This window comes from Meriones unguiculatus, chromosome 17 (assembly GCF_030254825.1).
Source record: "Meriones unguiculatus strain TT.TT164.6M chromosome 17, Bangor_MerUng_6.1, whole genome shotgun sequence".
Lineage (NCBI taxonomy): Eukaryota > Metazoa > Chordata > Mammalia > Rodentia > Muridae > Meriones > Meriones unguiculatus.
In genome coordinates this window covers 21,941,788-21,959,890 of record NC_083364.1, presented here as the reverse complement: position 1 = coordinate 21,959,890, position 18,103 = coordinate 21,941,788, and the positions used below count along the sequence as shown (strand labels likewise).

General features: G+C 44.4%; 1 protein-coding gene across 1 annotated transcript in view; it reads right to left on the bottom strand.

Moving 5' to 3' along the window:
- The window catches only part of LOC110553811 (sperm-associated antigen 6), a 62,865-nt gene extending 45,241 nt beyond the window's left edge, over positions 1-17,624 (bottom strand). Inside the window, exons 1-3 of the mRNA XM_021645958.2 lie at positions 17,476-17,624; positions 17,297-17,392; positions 7,361-7,527 (exon numbers count right to left, since the gene is read on the bottom strand). Coding sequence (XP_021501633.1) covers positions 7,361-7,527; positions 17,297-17,392; positions 17,476-17,500 — 288 coding nt within the window. The 5' untranslated portion in view covers positions 17,501-17,624. The remainder of the gene's footprint in view (positions 1-7,360; positions 7,528-17,296; positions 17,393-17,475) is intronic.
- Between the last annotated feature and the right edge of the window lie 479 nt (positions 17,625-18,103).

Sequence of the window (18,103 nt, the reverse complement as noted above, 5' to 3'; positions counted from 1 at the left end):
ATGAGTGGACGGGGGATGGAGAGACAGAAACAGAAGAATCGGGTAGGGAGGGGATGGGAAGATGGAATTAAGGGAGAGCATACAAAAGAGACAGAATTGAGGAACATTTGAGGGGTGGCATGAAAACCAAGTGCAGTGGAAACTTCCTAAAATATATGAAGGAGATCCTAATGAAGTCTCCATACGATGGGGAAAACAGGATCCCAACTGGCCATCTCCTGTTACCAAACAAAGCTCCCAGTTCCAGGACTGGGTCACATCCAGTTGAGTTGTTGGCCAAAGGGGTCCTATGAAAATCCCCAAGCAACGCAAGAGGTGGCCAAAACAATAGGTTACTCTCTGCAAATGGACAGCAGGCCCCATTGCTGAAGACAATACCCACACAGTTCACTGAACATGGAGAAGTCAAACTGCTGCCTACACAGAACCTTCACCCCATCTTCTAGTGCCTTTGGTACAGGAAAGTATTCTTCAGGCTACCAAAAGGAAAACATAAACCAAGCCACAGAGCTTTTGACCTGTCCTGCCTGCAGGATATACTTGGGCAATTGTGGCGCAAGACTTGTGGGAGTGACCAAGCAGTGTCTGATTTGACTTAAGGCCCACTCCATGCGATGGAACCCATACCAGACACTGCTTGGGTGACTAAGAGCAGAGAACAGAAAGCCCAGAGATCTAGAATAAAACCAAATACTCCTGGTCAAAAAATTTTAATAAAATAAAACGACTACTAGTGATATTTTGCTAGACTCATAGATCAGCCCTTATTCAGCTATCATCAGAGAAGCTTTCTTCTGCAGCCAGTGGGAACAAATACAGAGAACCACAGCCAGAGACAGAGAGAGAAGGAGAGACTTTGGAATACACAGCTCTAAATGTCTCCATCAAATCCTCCCCTTCAGAACTCAGGGAACCCCATGGAAGAGGAAGTGAAAAGGTGTGAGAGCCAGAGGGGACAGAGGACACCAGGAGAATAAGCCCTTCTATGCCAACTGATAGGAACTCAAAGACTGAACAGGTCCGTACCAGGTCCTCTGCATGCATAATACAGCTTCCAGTTTAGAGGTTTTTCTGGAGCTCTGATTCCAGTCCCCACTCCTGGTGCTCATTCCATTCTGTTGGTTTGCCTTGTCCAACTTCAATGTAATAGCTTACATTTTATTTTATTTTGTTCTTATCTCTTAGAAGCCTGTTCTCTTCTAATGAGAGTCAAATAGAGAGTAGATATGGAGAAAAGGAGAAATGGGAAGGAACTGAGAGCAGTAAAGGGAGAAGAAACTGTAATCAGGATACACTGTATGAGAGAAGAATCTTTTTTTAATAAAGGTGGGAAGAAAACATCCCAGCTTAACAGAGACATTTTCAGACTATCATCTGTATGTATCTGCCCCATTTTGATTGCTGGATTTTATAAAATATTTTGTGAATTTTTAATTTCTTATGAAAATAATTTGTACGTTTACAAATTACAAAAGTGCACTAAACATTAATTTGGAAAAAAAAAAGTCCAAAATTCAAAATTCAGTGTCTCTTCTGAGACTCGTGGAAATCTCTTAACTGAAACCCTCTGTAAAGCCAAAAGCAAAAAGCAAATTATGAACTCCCAATGTACAATGACACACAATAGACATTACCATTTCAAAAGGGAGAAAAGGGAGCATAGTGAGGAAATACTGGACCAAAGCAAAACCAAAAACCAGCTGGGCAAACTCCAAATTCTGCACCTCCTGTGTCTGATGTCAGAAGTGCTTTTCAGATCTCCAACTCCTTCAGCTTTGTTGACTGCAACACACTTCTCTTGGGCTGGCTCCACTCCCTGTTAGCAAATTTCCTTAGCATCTCCAACATCTTAGGGTCTCCAACACAATCCAGGATTTACCTTCATAGCTTCATGCCTCTCTGGGCTTCCATGAAAGAACACTCCTGATGTACAACTGGGCTCAGCAGCTTTCTTTAGCCATGGAGAAAGATTCTACAACCCCTTTCCTGTATCCTGGGCTCTTAAGTCAGAGCCAAAGCTGCCAAGTTCTGCTGTGTGCTGGGGCTGGAACCTGGCCCCTTTTTCTATTACAGCTGCATCAGTTTTCTGTTGTTGACGGTTTCCTTCACTGCTTCTTAAGCTTTTCTTTGATTCCTTTTCTCAAATTGGAGGCTTGGCTGGATGGACTCTCACCCTGAGGTCATCACTTTATTTCATTTAGCATTAGGTTTTTCTTTAAGCTTTTTATCTCCTTGAGTACAAGATCTGGCTCCAACACTACCTTTCCTTTTTTCCTCAAACTTCACTTTTTTATTTTTCTTTGCCTTCTTGCTCCTTTTCATTATAAAGTGACTGTTAATAACTACAAGACACCATCAGTATGGGTTCTGTCTTGAAATTTCTGTAATCGACATTAATCTAAAAATCCTCAATTTAGCCCCAGAAGATTTTTTTTTATGACAAGGGTAAAAAGCAGCCACATCATTTGCCAAAATGTCACAAGAATGGTTTCTATGCCACTTACTAATACACTTGCCCTCTGAAATCTCGAGCTGAGCTGTTATAACTTACATCACTCGAAACACTACTGTCTTCCATGCTTCTACTAGAAGAGCCTATGAAACCCATCTTAAAATGTTCAACTGCTTTCCTAGCCCAAGTTCCAAAGTCTCCAGTATTCCTACAAAAAAAAAACATGGTCAGGCCTTTCACAGCAATACCTTATTCCTGGTACCAATTTCTGTCTGAATTACAATTCTATTGTTGTAAAGGCATATCATGACTAAGACAACTCTTATAAAAGAAAGTTTTTAATTGGGATTGTTTACAGTTCCAGAGATTTAGTCCATCATCATCATGGTAAAGCAGTAGCTGAGAGCTACATCCTGATCCATAGGCAGAGAGAGAGGTCAAAGGGGAGAAGGAGAGGGAGAGAGAATACCATGCTTTTGACACCTCAAAGCCCACCTCCAGTGACACACATCCTCCAGCAAGGCCACACCTCCTAATCTTTGTAATCCTTTCAAATAGTGCCATTTCCTGCTGACCAATATTTAAACCTATGGTGGGGTTGGAGGCATTCTTATCCAAATCAGCGCACCAGCATTTCACCGGACAGAGGCTAATACCTAGAATATGCAAAGAATTTTTTTATAAATCTTTTTTTTATTTATTTAACTCTGTATATAGCGTTCTGCCTACATGCAAAGAATTTTTTTAGATTGCTAAAAGCATTTGTTAAGTGTTCGACACCTTTAGAAATCAGGGAAACACAAATTAAAAGTACCCTGAGATTTCATCTTACCCCAGTCACAATGTCCAAAGTTAATGAAACAAATGACAGCAGACGCTGGCATAAATGTGCAGGAAGGGGAACGCTCATTCACTGAGGGTTCAAGTGAAAACCGGTGCAGCAACTCCGAATATGAGATGGAGTTTCCTCAAAAGCTAGAGTGGATCTTCCACACGATCCAGCCCTACTACTGTTGGGCCTATGCCTCACCTCCACACAGACACTTGCTCATCCATGTTTGCCACTGTTCTACTCACAATAGCAGGGAAACAAAGACATCCTAAGTGCTCATCCACGGAAAAAATTAACAATAAAAATGTTCATTCGTACACAATGGTATTCCTATTTAGCTGTTAAGAAAAAATGAAACTCAAAAATAAAAATAAAAAAAAAAATGAAGCCAGAAACAATATTCCTGAGAGAGGCAATCCATGCTCAGAAAAACAAATACCACATATTTTTCCTCATTCATGGACGTTGCGTTGACTCTTCAAACGTGAGTTTCATTTAGGGTACCCATTGTGGTCAGGAATGTAGTAAGGGCCTTGGTGGGAGAAGTGATAGAATGTACTAGTTTGAAGGGCTATGGAGAATTATGAAACAGAAAGGAATAAATTGTAGTGAGAGTGGGAGGAGAGAGTAGAGGAGGTAGCACAGGACAGGATGACTAACATTAAAGGCCTTCTGAAAAACCTTATGAAAACTCACTGCTACAGAAGCTTCCAAAAATATATACATATATTAAAAGGTTTTATATGCTACAGCAAAAACATCTCATGCCAGCAAATTTAAAACCCAGGACCAGGAACTGGTTACCTCTTTTTGAGTTGTTGGCCTACAGGGTACCATAGACCCACAGGCATTGAAGGCTCTTGCAATTCTAAGCTACTTTATGGCAAAATCCTATTGCTGAAGACTCTACATACTTAAGCCCCAGAACATAGAGAAATCAATCTGATTCTCACTTGCAATCTTCATCCCTGCTGGCTAGTTCTCATAGTGCTTGAAGGTGATGTGGAAGCTCCCACGGGAGAAAGGTAATCATTTCTGTGGGCTATAACAAGGATTGGCCTAACAAAACATACTGTTGTAATACTGTCATGAATGCTATAGAAGTAACTAACCACTTTCTGATTGGATGTAAGGCCTATTCAGTGAGATGGAACCCAAACCTGACACTGTGCAAGAAGCCAAGAATCTGTGGCTAGATAGGTCATACGCCGTAGGGGAAAACCCCAAAACATTATTCTGATAAACTGACACATTATTAAAATGATCCCTAAGGGCTTATTGCGGTACACATAGATCAGTGAATCTCTCAACTCTCATCAGAGAAACTTCTCCGACAGTTAACACAGAGACCCTCAGCTGGCCAGTGCAGAGAAGAGGAGACTACAGAGTGTTCAATTCTAAATGGGATGCACGTATTACCCCACCCCAACAGTAGGACTTCTTCATGAAAGCAGTGAAAGAAAGGGTGCCAGGGCCCGACGCTGAGGATAATTTCAAGGAAATTGTTTTCCAGGTACTGTTACGAATTCACCCAGGTTGTGAAAGCACGCACAATACCTGTGCAAGCTTAAGCCAGACAATAATTCCAGCATAGAGGAAGGAAAATGGGAACAAAATCCCAGGGGGAAACTAGCTGAGGAGCTATTGGCATTTGATAGCTGCTGGAAAGAGGAAAATCGGTTTTCTTTTATGTGATGCCTGAATCGCCAACCATGTACCAGAGCAAGCCCCACTCCCAAGAGTAGGTGGGCAGCACAAACTAGATAACTAAAAAATGTTGAGAAGGAGAAGTAGAGCGGGTGGATATGGGGGAAGTTGGAGGAAGGACGGGTGAATATGATGAAAATACATTGTAAGATATTCCCAAAGAACTGGCAATCTTTAAAGACGCAGATAAAACCACACGTTCTGTCTCACAGTCAGATCCCGGCCTACTGTGTCTGTGTACACTGTAGAAACTGTGGTTACAGGATATGAGAGAAAGGAAAGAGGGGAGAGGCCAGTCAGGCACAAGTAACCTGAACGTGGAAGACAGGCTGTGGAGCCAGACAGAAAGGCGCAAGGGCAGAGAAAACAGGAATGAGAAAGGGAGAAGAACCAACCAAACAAATTTTGTCCGGAAATGTCATAGTGAAAGTTTAGTACTGTGGATGATAAGTAAAACATTTTTAAATTAAAACAAAGAGCACAGATTCTTTTTCTTTCTAAGTGAAACAAAACCAGGAGACTTTGTACCAATACATATATATTACATCTCCCAAGAAGTGGCCCCGACCAGTGGACAAACGAGGCGTGCTGTGCACTCTTGCTGCTCTCACCTTTCTGCCCAGAACTACTTGTCTCTTTATAGTTGTAGACATTAACTCATACTCAAAAAATTCCCGAAACCTCTTAAATGGGATTCAAAACCACAGAGACTGCCAGCCACGGAGAGCAAGAAGCCTGGAGGAGGAAGGTCTAAGAGAGACGCACAGGAAAATGAAAGTCTGTGATTCTTTGCAGAGACATGAGTAAATGACTCTCAAATCTATACAGAAAAAAAAAAACATTGCACAATTATGATTTTTACTCTAGTAAAATACATCATACAATTTTTCTTTTTCATGTTAAAGTGCACAAACGAATGCTCATATCCGAATCACCACGATCTCCTTAGTTCTCCACCGGAAACTTGAAGGTGGAACAGTCAGGTAGCTGTTCCCTGGACCCCATCTTCTCCCAGTGTCAGAAACCACTAAGCTGCTTCTATCGAATTTGTCTGTCCTGGACATTTGCCGTCTGGCATCTTTCACTGGGCATGTTTTTATGCTTTCTTCTTTTTAAAGTTTTGAGTGGTTAGGTTGGTTTTTGTTGTTGTTTTGGTTCTTCTTGTGTATGTCTGAACACATAAGGCACATGTGTGTATGTGCCTGTGGGTGCCTGTGGAGGGCAGAGCTATGAGATCCCCCGGAGCTGGCATTACAGGCGGCTGTGAGCACCTGACGTGAGGGCTGAGAACCAAGCTTAGGTCCTCTGTGAGAGGAATATGCGGTCTTAACCCCTAGGCCGTCTAACTATCACACCAATGCTTCAGTCTGCTGTACAGACACAGCACTTCGTTCGTCTGGGCACTAGTTGATGGCTGTGGGCTGCTTCCACACACAGACTGCCAAGCAGTGCTGTCTGAATACTCGCCGTAACATGTTAGTGCTTTCGGGTGTATAATGGGGAGAGAGGTTGTTTCATCGGGTCGGTGAACACACCGATCTTATGGCATTTTGCCAAAGTGCTTGTCACGGAAACTGTCCATCTTACATGCCTACCAATGGCACATGAGGGTTTCACGTTCCCCTCATCATCTCTAACGCTTGTTCTCCTTTTTTTTTTTTTTTATTATGGCCATCCTAGTATTTCTGAGATATCATCTCCTCGAGGTTTTGATTTACAGCTTTTAATTGCTAATGCAGTTGAGCTCCTTTTCACAGCTTGTTGACTGTTCATAGACTTTCTTTGGGAAAATATCTATTCAAGTCCTTTGCCCACTTTTCAGCTGAGCTAGGTTTCATTATGTAAGTAAAAATTTAACCTTAAAGATGTCAAAAAAAAAAAAAGTCGACGTCCTACTTTGGTTATGCTAAACTAATAGAGCGTAAAGGGTGTCTAAAATGCTTAAATTCTTAACTATTGCACAAACTAAACTGCAGACACTGCAGAGGAAAATGCTGCATCACACGGGCTGCAACACTTTGAGGGTGCATTCAGATGACAGGAAATACTTACCTACTTGGTAAAAAAGTTACTTATCAAACTTTTCAGTAAAGGCATTCTCCGTCTTTAGGAGTTATTCTTTCTACTAACCACCTTCATGTAAAATCTGCAGGAATAAACTGTTTATTTGGCCAGGGTATGTACACTCCTCCCTCAGACAGACCCTATAGCTCTGTTCAAAGCTCCCATGGACACACATACTGCTTCACATACGATTCACAAAAACTCTTTTACATAGTCTCCATATATGCCTTCAAATACATAGTGTGCCAAAGTTGTATTTGCATCTAAAACTAAACATACATAAATTATTTTTTAAAAATTCTTACATTTTGTTCTGCCAATGAATAAACAAGCTGAGGAAGAATGTCACCTTTCACAACTGCTTCTGCTAAGTCATCATTGTAATTGGCCAGTCTCCCCAGAGCCAAAGCAGCAGTCTGTTGAATTGTTGGGACCACATCCAGAAGAAGCGGCCTCAGCAAAGACATTACACCTGAGTTAATTATGAAAAACAGAAATCAGCAAAATTCTTATTAGAAAACAGAGAACGGGAGCTGGAGAGGTTGCTCGGTGGTTAAGAGTACCTGCTACTCTTTCAGGGGACCTGCAACCAGTTTCCAACAACCACAGGATAGCTTACAACTGTGACTTCGGGTCAAGGGGATCTGACACCCTCTTCCGGCCTCCTCAGAAACCAGGCATACACACGATATACATACATACATGCAAGCAAAAAAAAAAAAAAAAAAAAGACCACTTATACACACACAAAATAAAACACTTTTTAAATATGTAATTTAGCATGTACACAAAAAATAAGGGTTTAAAAAATCGGCAAAAAACCAACAATTAAAAGCCAGACACCCTAGTGAGTGCTGCCTATAATCTCAGCATTTGGGAGAGGCAGAGGCAGAAGGCTAGTTTAAAGCTAGCCTAGGTTGCAAAAGGAGATCCTGCCAAATAGAGAGATATGTAACTGGTATCACACTGGAAAAGACACACAATCACGCAAACTCTTTAAAATACATTAGTGATCCTCCTGCTGCCACATATTCATTATATCCTATTAGCGTGTGCCGCAGTGGTGGGTTGCATGAGAATGTCTCCAGGGGCTCATGCGTTTGAACACTGTGTTCCCAATTGATGGCACCCTTTGAGAGGTTTCGGAGGTATGGCCTTGTTGAAGGAAGTACGTCATCGGAGGCACATAAGAACCCTTTACCACTCCCAGCTCACTCTCTCTGCTTCTTGCTTGCAGGCCAAGATGTGAGCTCCAGTTACAGCCAGCATGCTGGCTGCTTGCTGTTCTACTTCTTACGCTGACAAATTCTTGTCCCTCTGGAACCACAAACCCAAAGATATTTTTTCTTCTGCAAGTTGTCCTGTGATGTTTGATCACATCGATAGAAAAGTAATAACAGTCACCATAACTGGATGTCTGACACTTACCTTCCTTCGCTCCTTCCTGAATTCCCCCTACAGATAGGACCTACCGCTTCATGCTGCTAACCCCTTCTATTTCCGCCAAGTTCCCTTTCCCTCTTCCCCCATCAATAGTCAGAAATCCTAGGCTCCCGCCACCATCTATACCTGCTCCTTCCAACTACATCATCCCTGCCTTACACACCTGACTCTTTCTCCACACTGAAACAGAAGACCTGATCCACAAACTTCACCCATCCCTTTGACTCAAAGACCACCCCTCTGCAGCAAGGGGTACCAAACCAATGCAACACACTCCAATCACCCCACCCCTGCTAAGGGCTATGTGTCCCACACCTGACTTCCTGTACCCCTTTCACACCCCTGCTTCAAGAAGAACCTCTAGAACCACATTGCTAAACCCCATGAAGCTACAAAGAACGGTGGATCAAAAAAGCACAATAGAACACCACAAAACAAAATGACAGAAATCAATACTCATTTTTCAATAATAACTCTTAATATTAATGGTCTCAACTCCCAGTGAGGAGACACAGACAAACATATTGCATCTGACACTATTAATGATACTTTGTTATGCTTCTATACAGGAGCATAACTGTCCTCTAAGGGGCTCCACCCAACAGCGGATGGAAACAGATGCAGAGACCCACAGCCGGAGGGAGTCTTGTGGAAGAGTGGGGGGAAAGGGTAGAAAGTCTTGGAGGGGACAAGAACTCCTTAGAAGACCAAAAGAGTCAACTTAGGTAGGCCCACAGGGACCACAGAGACTTTTTTATCGTATATTTTCATAAAAGTAATCACTAGTAACCACATGACAGAGTCAATATCAGGCTGCCTTGAAGACTCCTCTTGCCAAAAAAAAAAAAAAAAATAATTAATCCAAAACTCTTCAATTTACCTTCAGGCAGATTCTTAGGTCAAGGGCAAAAAGCAGCCACGACGTTCTCTGCCAAAATACCACAAGAATGGTCTCTAGCCTAGTTGCTAACGTTGTTCCCCTCTGAAACCTCGTGTGTGTCCCTACATAGTCCACGTTATCCTCAGCACTACTGTCTTCCAAGATTCTACCAGGATCACCCAGTAAGTCTCCCTTACAGAGTTCAACTTTTTCTTAATTCAAAGTCTCCCACATCCCTCCAAAAACGGCTGGTGAGGCCTGCCACGGCAGCTGCCAACTCTTAAAAGTTGTCCTCTAATGGCCATATATACGCTGTGGCACACTCGTGCTGCGGCACAGGCACACAGGCACATGCAAAGGCACGCGGGCCGCTTCAGACACATCCCCACAAAATAACCGTAAGTTAAAACATTCTACCTGAGGGGTGACCAACTCCACGTCAACCTTGGGCCAACACACACCTATGCGTGTGTTCGCACGTGCACCCACACACTCATGTTCACCCACACAAACAAACACACGTGCGCACATAATCACACACACGTGCTATGAAATAAAAACGAGCATGGATTAGTCAGGTCTCTAAAGGAACGGACAAACGGAATGGGTATGTTTATAAAAGGGAATTTATTAGGTTGGCTTCTGTGCTAGGAACCTTGGTGAACAACAATGGTTTCTGCATGCCTGAAGAGTCTGAGTAGCCAATAGCTACCCAGTATGAGAATCTAGGTGTCCCAATTTTTTTTTTTTTTGCTAAAGGCCTAGAGGATTCTGGAAGAGTCACTGGCCTCCAGTTCATGTTAGACGTCTGAAGAATTTGGGCTCTGACATCGGCCGAAGCTAGCAGCGGCAGAAGAATGAGCAGATCCGGAGTGAAGGCAACCAGGCAAGAGCAATGCTCCTCCCGGACTCTCACACCTGAAGGTACCGCCCACCGGGACAGACCCTCTCCCATCATTTAATCCTGAAAATGTCCTCACCGACACACCAAAGCCTTCCTAGGCTACAGAGGGAACCAAGTCGACAGCCAAGGCTAACCATCACACAAGGTCTCCCTTTGTTGCCCAGGCTCACCTTGAACCAACAGTCCCCAACACCCCCAGTCTTCTAAACAGCTTGGGCTATGGGAAGGCACCACTCAAATGGATTTAATTTTCATTTCCTGTCTAGTGAGCATCTTGCCGTAGGAAGGTTGACCACCTGTATGTTTTCCTTAGAGAATCTGTTCAGGTCATTTGTCCATTCTTGAAGCAGACAGTTTTGTTGAAATGCAGTGACTTTTTGCATTTTAATTGTAGATTAAATTATCAGTTCTATGTTATTATTTTTTATCAGTTCTATGTCTTCATGTATTTTCTTCCACTCTGAAAGTTGTCTTTATACTCTCTGAATAGTGTCCTTTGATATTCTCTGATTTCTGTTTGGTTTTGGATTTAAAATAAAGTGATTTTGACCTTTTTTTTTTTCATTTTTTTCAATTCAAGATTAATTATAGTTTATAAAATACATTAAATATTTGTGACTTTGTTTTAAAAGCTTTAAAAAATCAAATGCCAACAATATATTTTATTTTAATACATGTGACAATTTACTATGACTCTGTCACTACTACAGTTCGTTCACCTCTTGACAAAGTGATATTTGCGGGTGACTACACAATAACAGAACAAAGGATCCACTCTTGACTCAGATTCTCTGTCTAGAGCACAATAAAGAGATGACAGGATCAGAGAACCTATTTCTAAAGCCTGACATTCCTGTCACACCGGGCCAGCATACAGACCACACTGCAGTAGACACATATAGGCCTGCAAGTAGACAGCTCCTAAAGGTGAAGTCACTTGCCTCTGACCACAAGGCCATGTTTATTACATCAAAGTGCCATTTTACAAAATTACACCGCTGCTTACTGTTGGGTCCCCCAGATAGCCAGCGTCAGCCATTTTACACTGACCCAAAGTCTCCTGGATATCCAGTGTTAGCTGTCTTGGCCCACGCCTGACAACCATTCTGGTGTCATGACGTCTACGCATAGTCTGACCCGGATGGTCCTCTTTTCCCTTCAGTGACTGCCATGTCTGGTTTGTGATTGCTGGGTGTGGAGGGTGAGAAGATGTGGCAGTGACCGCTGTCCCCTCCCTCACCTAAAATCGCCCACCCAGACAATGATGTTTTAAATTAATATCTTCTAGGAGGCCCAAGACTCTGACCACACCTCGCCTGGTTTCAAAAATGCGTTTTCCCTTCTGTGATACGTATCTACTGCATTCCCCTGTCAGCAGAAGGTGAGATATCTTGGAAAGAGGCCGTCCAGTGTGTAACGGGGACAGAAAGGATAGCCTGTTGCAAGAGGCTTCATGGGTAATATTTGGAGAGGAAATACTTGTAAGACAATTAATTCAAAAATTAATTTAAAAATATGCCTGAGGTTTAAGATGCAGCTCAGTGGTAGAGCGCTTGATTAACATAGCTGAGGCTTAAATTCAATATCCAGGATCCCACACACAGAATCTACCTTCAATTAGAAGTAACTCATTATCTTGTACATATTTCACAGTTTATGTGTGCACGTTAGAGACAGTTTAATTTATAAGACATGTATATAGGATATAGGACATGCTTAAACTAACAAACCTTCAGCACACATAAAAAATATGTGTATATATATAATATATCACATATATGTAATAAATATGTATGTCTGACAACAAATAGTCAGGTGTTAAGGAGGGGACTGATAATTGTATCAAAAATACAGGTTGGATTTCTATTACAGGTAAGTTCTGAACATGCGTTTCATGGCAGCAAAGAAAAGATGAATATAAATTTATGAAATAAATTTATGCCTTAAAAAGACATGGGGAATCGCTGTTGTAAATTTATATACACTATCTATAACTGTGCGTGTATAATGTAAGTCTCACATGGAGTGATAATACTCCCCACCCCCAAGGGCCACAGGCTAACAAAGGCTCCAGCACAGGCATGAGAACCTCCTTTCGGGTTGCTGTTTGGGTTCAGTGCTCAGCACACACAAGAAAACAGCACAGGCTACTGTTATTTCCTTGGCTGTCTTTCAGGAATTGAGGGTAAATACTCATTCCTGAAGACAACATGTACCGTGGACACGGAACTCAAGGACTTAAGCTGGAGCTAGGCTGAGGGCTGCCCCCACTAGAGAGTACCTAAGGTGCTCTGCAAGATGCAAGGGAGGAAAACATCCAATAGTCTTACCCAGTTGTGACACCAATGAACCACAACAACGGCCAGCACATCAAGGTGTTTCTAAAGGTGCAAGGGTGGCATTCATATCCTGGTGGTGACCAACAGCTGTGTGACTGAACTCAAAGGCCACCTTACGGGACGGAAACTGTGTCTCGTACTTTAAATCTTGACAGCCACCCGGGGCTGATGAGGTCGTGGATCTTAGAAGAGAACCTCCCACATCCACTTTCCTAAGTCGGTATAATCCCTAACTACATTCCAAATTCTTCTCCTTATATCCACAGATAAGTGTACATCTTATCCCTCACCAAAGAAGTTTCGTGTTGCAGTAGATGTCCACTGCAGAAAGCCACAACTGTCAAAATGCAGAAAATAACCAAGACCCAACTGATGCATCTACAGTGCTAGTCCCACACCTAAGGCTCAAAACATGTGGAAAAAGTGGTGGGACGACTCCAAGAGCCAGAGGATGAGGAGGTCTGCTGTAAGACTGTGCCTTCTAGCTATGTCAGGAAAGCTACACTCAGCAACATGGCTGCCGAAACAAGATTCAACAAGTCAACAGCAGTTGACATCTCCCCTGAAGATGGGGAAAATCTCTTGCAGCCCCTCCCACCCCTGGATGAAAAGCTATAAGCAGTTAACAACTGCTGAGAAAGAAAGAATTAATCTTCCCCAGGGATGAGACCCTGACTGGTCACCCAGTTCCAAGCCATCAGCCCTAGAAACGAAGACATGTTGGTCAATACTGAACAGACTCGTCATGTTGTATTGGTATGTATATATTTATATGTATATGTAGCAACAATGGTTAAGTAGGAGCAGACCACGAATTTAAGAGGCAGGGGAGACAGAAATGGGAGGAGATGATGGGGGGCAATGATGTGATTAAAATGTAAAATGCACTGATAACCTAGACACTTGTGCTTTGGACACTTTGAAGATGGTGCATACATGGGCATAAGCACAGAGAATAAAGAAAACTCGTTTGCATAGACCATCTGCAAAACAAAATAAAAGTTAAGGTTTATTTTCTTTTTAACTGTGTGTGTGAGAGAGAAAGTGTGTACAAATGAGTGCAGATGGCCATGGATGCTGGAAGCATTGGGTCCTGTGGAGCTGGGGATACAGAAGGCTGTGACCGCTTTCATGTGGGTGCTGGGAATCAAACCCCAATCCTCAGGAAGAGCTTTACAGGCTCTTAATGGTTGAGCATCCCTCCAGCCCCCAAACAGTCAATCCTTTAATGATGGCATTTCAGAACTGGCAGTAGTTTAGTGCTTGCTACAGGAGGAGGTGGGTGGGTGTGATTAGAGAAAGACAATGCAAGAGTCCTGTATACTAAGTGTAATGTGTCCCAAGTATAATGATGGTGAGTACGAGAGGTAAAATTACGTAGAATGAAGAACACAGAGGATCGTATGACTTGGGAAACATGAACTAAGTTAATGAATTACTGCCGATATAAGCGTCGTAACTGTAGTAACAAACTTTGGCAGTGTGTCACTGAGGAAGTTAAATGGAGGCAAAGGGCACGTGACTCTATACTAACCTCAAATTTTTTAAATTCCTTTGTCAGTTCTAAATGCTTCCCTTACCGCCTCTTACGGGACTATGGGAGCCAGAGGGGTCACGGACACCGGGAGAACACAGAGTCAACTAAGCAGGGCTCGTGGACCTCAGAGACAAGAGACAGTCACAGGCTCCGTATGGGTCTGAAGTGGGTACTCTGTATACACGTTATGGCTGTGTAGCTTGGTGTTCTTGTGGGACTTCTAACAGTGGAAGCGGGTGGTGACTCTGATTCTTTTACCTGCTCTTGGGACCTTTTTCCTCCTACTTGGTCGCCTTCCCCAGCCATGATATGAAGGCTTATGCCTAGTTTTATTATAACTTGTTATGGTATTTTGCTTGATACGGCTGGAAGGCCTGCTTTTTCAAATTTTTATTTTATATAAATTTATTTACTTTACATCCCAAGGGTGGCCCCTCCCTTCTCTCCTCCCAGTCCCTCTCCTCTTTCTTCTCCCATCCCCTCCCTCTCCCCCCAAGAAAAGGGGAGAGCCCTCCTCCCTGAGTATCAATTCTCCCCAGCACATCGAGTCACATCAGGCCTGAGCATTTCTTTATCCCCTGAGGCCAGGCAAGGCAGCCCTGCCAGGGGGAAGTGATCCAAAGGCAGGCAATAGAGTCCATGTTAGAAGTAGTGCCCTCCCCCACGCCTACAGCCAGGCAACCCACATGAAGACCAAGCCACCCATCGGCCACATATGTGCAGGGGTCCTAGGTCCAGACCATGCATGCTCCGCAGTTGATGTCTCAGTCTCTGTAAGCCCCCATGGGCTGAAAACAACCGAAATGTCCCTCAATCAAAGAATGGATAAAGAAATTGTGGTACGTTTACATAATGGGATACTGCTCAGCTATTAAAAATAAGGAAATCATGCAATCTGCAGGCAAGGGATGGAACTAGAAAAGATCATCCTGGGTGAGGTAACCCAGACCCAGAGAGACCCACATGGTACGTACTCACTTATAGGAGGATATTAGACCTACAGTACAGGATAACTATACTATAACCCACAGACCCACAGAAGCTAAGTAACAGGAGGGCCTGAGGGAGGGTGCTGGAATGTCACTCAGAAGAGACAGCAGAAGTGGATGAAGAGAGGGAACTGGGCAGGAGACAGAATGGGGAGGGAGACAAGGGTAGGAATCAGATGTTGGGAGAATGAAGGTGGGAGGTGAGAGACCTGAAAAAAAAGAAGGGAAACTGAGGCAGGGGTGGGGGAAGACTCCTCTTTGTCAAGCTGGAAGCCTCCAACAGGGTGGGCTTCTGGGAGAATATGGGCGTGACGCTTGCTGAGACTCCTAACAGGGGATGGGGTTGGGGAGGACATGAAGACTGAAGTGATCACCTCCCAGCCAGGCAGGACTAGTGGGAGGAGGGGAGCAACGACCCACCCACCAAACCTTTGATCCAAAAATTACCCTACCAAGAGGGAACAAAGACTAAGGAGATGCCTAACCAATGACTGGCCCAACCTAAGACCTACCGTGCAGTAGAGAGCCAGCCCCTAACACTATTAAGGATGTTCCACTATGCTTGCAGACAGGAGCCTAACATGTCTTCTGGGAGGCTCCAGCCAGCAGCGAGTAGAGACAGATGCGGAGACTTGCAGCCGAGCATGGGGCAGAGCTCTGAGGGAGGGGGGGAGGGGGGTGTTTTGTGGAAGTGTTGGGGGGGAAATGGAAGAACATGGGGGGACAGGAACCCCACAAGAAGACCTGCTTTTTTTTTTAATGGAAATGGAGGAGGAATAGATTTAGGAGGGAGGGGAGGTGCGGTGGGAGTGGGGGACTGGGAGGACTACAGGGAGAGGACACTGGTCAGGATGTAATGTATGAGAAAAGAATAAAAAGAAAATATCCAAGAATAAACACCGAAATCCAAAACACAAAACAAAGGACCAAAAAGGTCCAGGGTGTGTACATCCTATAATATGCTGACAGTGGTGGTGCGAACCTTTAATCCCAGCAGTCTGGAGGCAGGGGCAGGAGGATTTCTGTGAATTTGAGGTCAGCCTGGTCTACACAGAGAGAGAGAGAGAGTTCCAGGACAGTCACGGCAACACAAAGAAATCCTGTCTCGAAAAACAAAAGATACATCCTTTAAGACACAACAGTGACAGCTATATGAGGGTTCCGTTAGTAGCTCAAGTTTGATCTGCTGGTCCTCGCTCTCCTTTCCTTCTCCCCTCGCTCTCCTCACACTCCTTTCCTTCTTCCCCTCTCCCTTCTCCAGTTCCCCTCTTCCTGTCCTCCCTCCTTCTCTCTTTCCTCTCCCCTTTCTTCTCCCTCTCTCATTCTCCCCACGTTCTTCTTTCTCTACTTCATTTTACAAAAACCTTATCTTTACCTACTTACAGTCTAGGCGCCTAGCAATCCTTTTCCCTAAACAAGATGAAAAGTACTATGAATCTTGATTTTTTGTGCCGTAGGGAAACTTAAGCTGGTCAAAGGGCGGCAAGAGGGAGTGCGAAGATGATTTAGTGAGTAAGATGCTTGCTGACCGAGCTTAAGGACCCTGGTTTGGATCCCCAGCACCCACAAAAAAGCGGGACACGGTGGCAGGTGCCTGTAATCCTCCGTGCTGTTTTGCTAACATCCAGTTTTGCAGAAATGGCACACACACTCCACACACACACACACACACACACACACACACACACACACACACTCTGTCGCTCACACGCTTGCGGATAAAACGGACCTGGCTGGGGAGAGTAACATCTTTACAAAACAACTTCCAGGCAACTCACAGTGCTTTGAATCAACCTGACAACCTGGCTGACCTCGGTGAAAATGGAAATAAGGACCTCAAACCCTTTCACCCTCGCGTCCTCACCCACTAAGACTGGAGACTGGAGAATTACAGGGGGAACTTAGAGAAGCCTCTTCTGGTTCCCAGGACACAGAGAACAACAGAAACAACAACTAACAAACTCAGCGGGTAAGGAACCCAGGAGGGCTGCAGCTCGGGTGCCAAGGTGCAGGGACCGGGAGGGACCAGGGCCCAGGGGATAACAGATAAGGGGGAAGGAGGGGTGGGGTGGCAGGTCGGAGGGCGTGGGAAATTAGGGACAGAGCTGGTTGGGCGAAGCCCACCTGGCAGAGCCAGGTGCAGACTCACCTGCATTCTGCAGCGTCTCGATGTTCTGGGGTCTGGTCGCCAGCTCCGCCACCATCTGCACGAACTGCGTCCGGGCTTTCTGGTACTGCTCGAACACTGAAGAGAGAGCCCGGGTTGAGCCGTCCTGTGGCCCGCAGCGCCAGCCCGCCCGCCCGAGTGCCCGCCCGCCCTGGCCGTACCTTGCAGCACCTGCCGCTGGCTCATGGCGCCGCACGCACTTCAACAAATCCGCAGGTACCGGGGACCTCCGCCGCGCTGGGATCTGTTCCTCTGTGTATCCTTCTCCAGGGCAACCGACCAAAACCGGATGCAACCGCCGGCGAAGGCCGTGACGTCACTGCCAGGGTGCGCAAGGCTGGGGCCCAGTGTCCAGCGCAGACCCGCGTCGCTCCCGCCTCGGGCTGCCCAGAACTGTGTCCAACAAGGTTGGGATCTTCTGAACTGAGTCCAGCTGGCTAATTCTAAATACACACTTTTTCCACCATAAATATACATATATATATATATATATTCTTTGAAAGTTTCATACACTAACAAAATTTTTTAACGTAACCATTTTTTAAGCTATATACAGTAGATTTTTAAGCTATATACAGTGTCTTAAACTGGCCCCGTAGGAATGAGATCAAGTTTCAGACATATTTCAGGTTAAATGTCGTTTCACATAGAAGGGTTGTTTGCATTCTCAGACAGTAGAACAACTGTGGGGGTGGGGGTGTAGTGTGGGGGTGGGACGGTCTCGCTACCTAGCCCTGGGTGCCCTGGGATTCACTGCGTAGGCCAGGCTGACTTTGAACTCAGAGACCT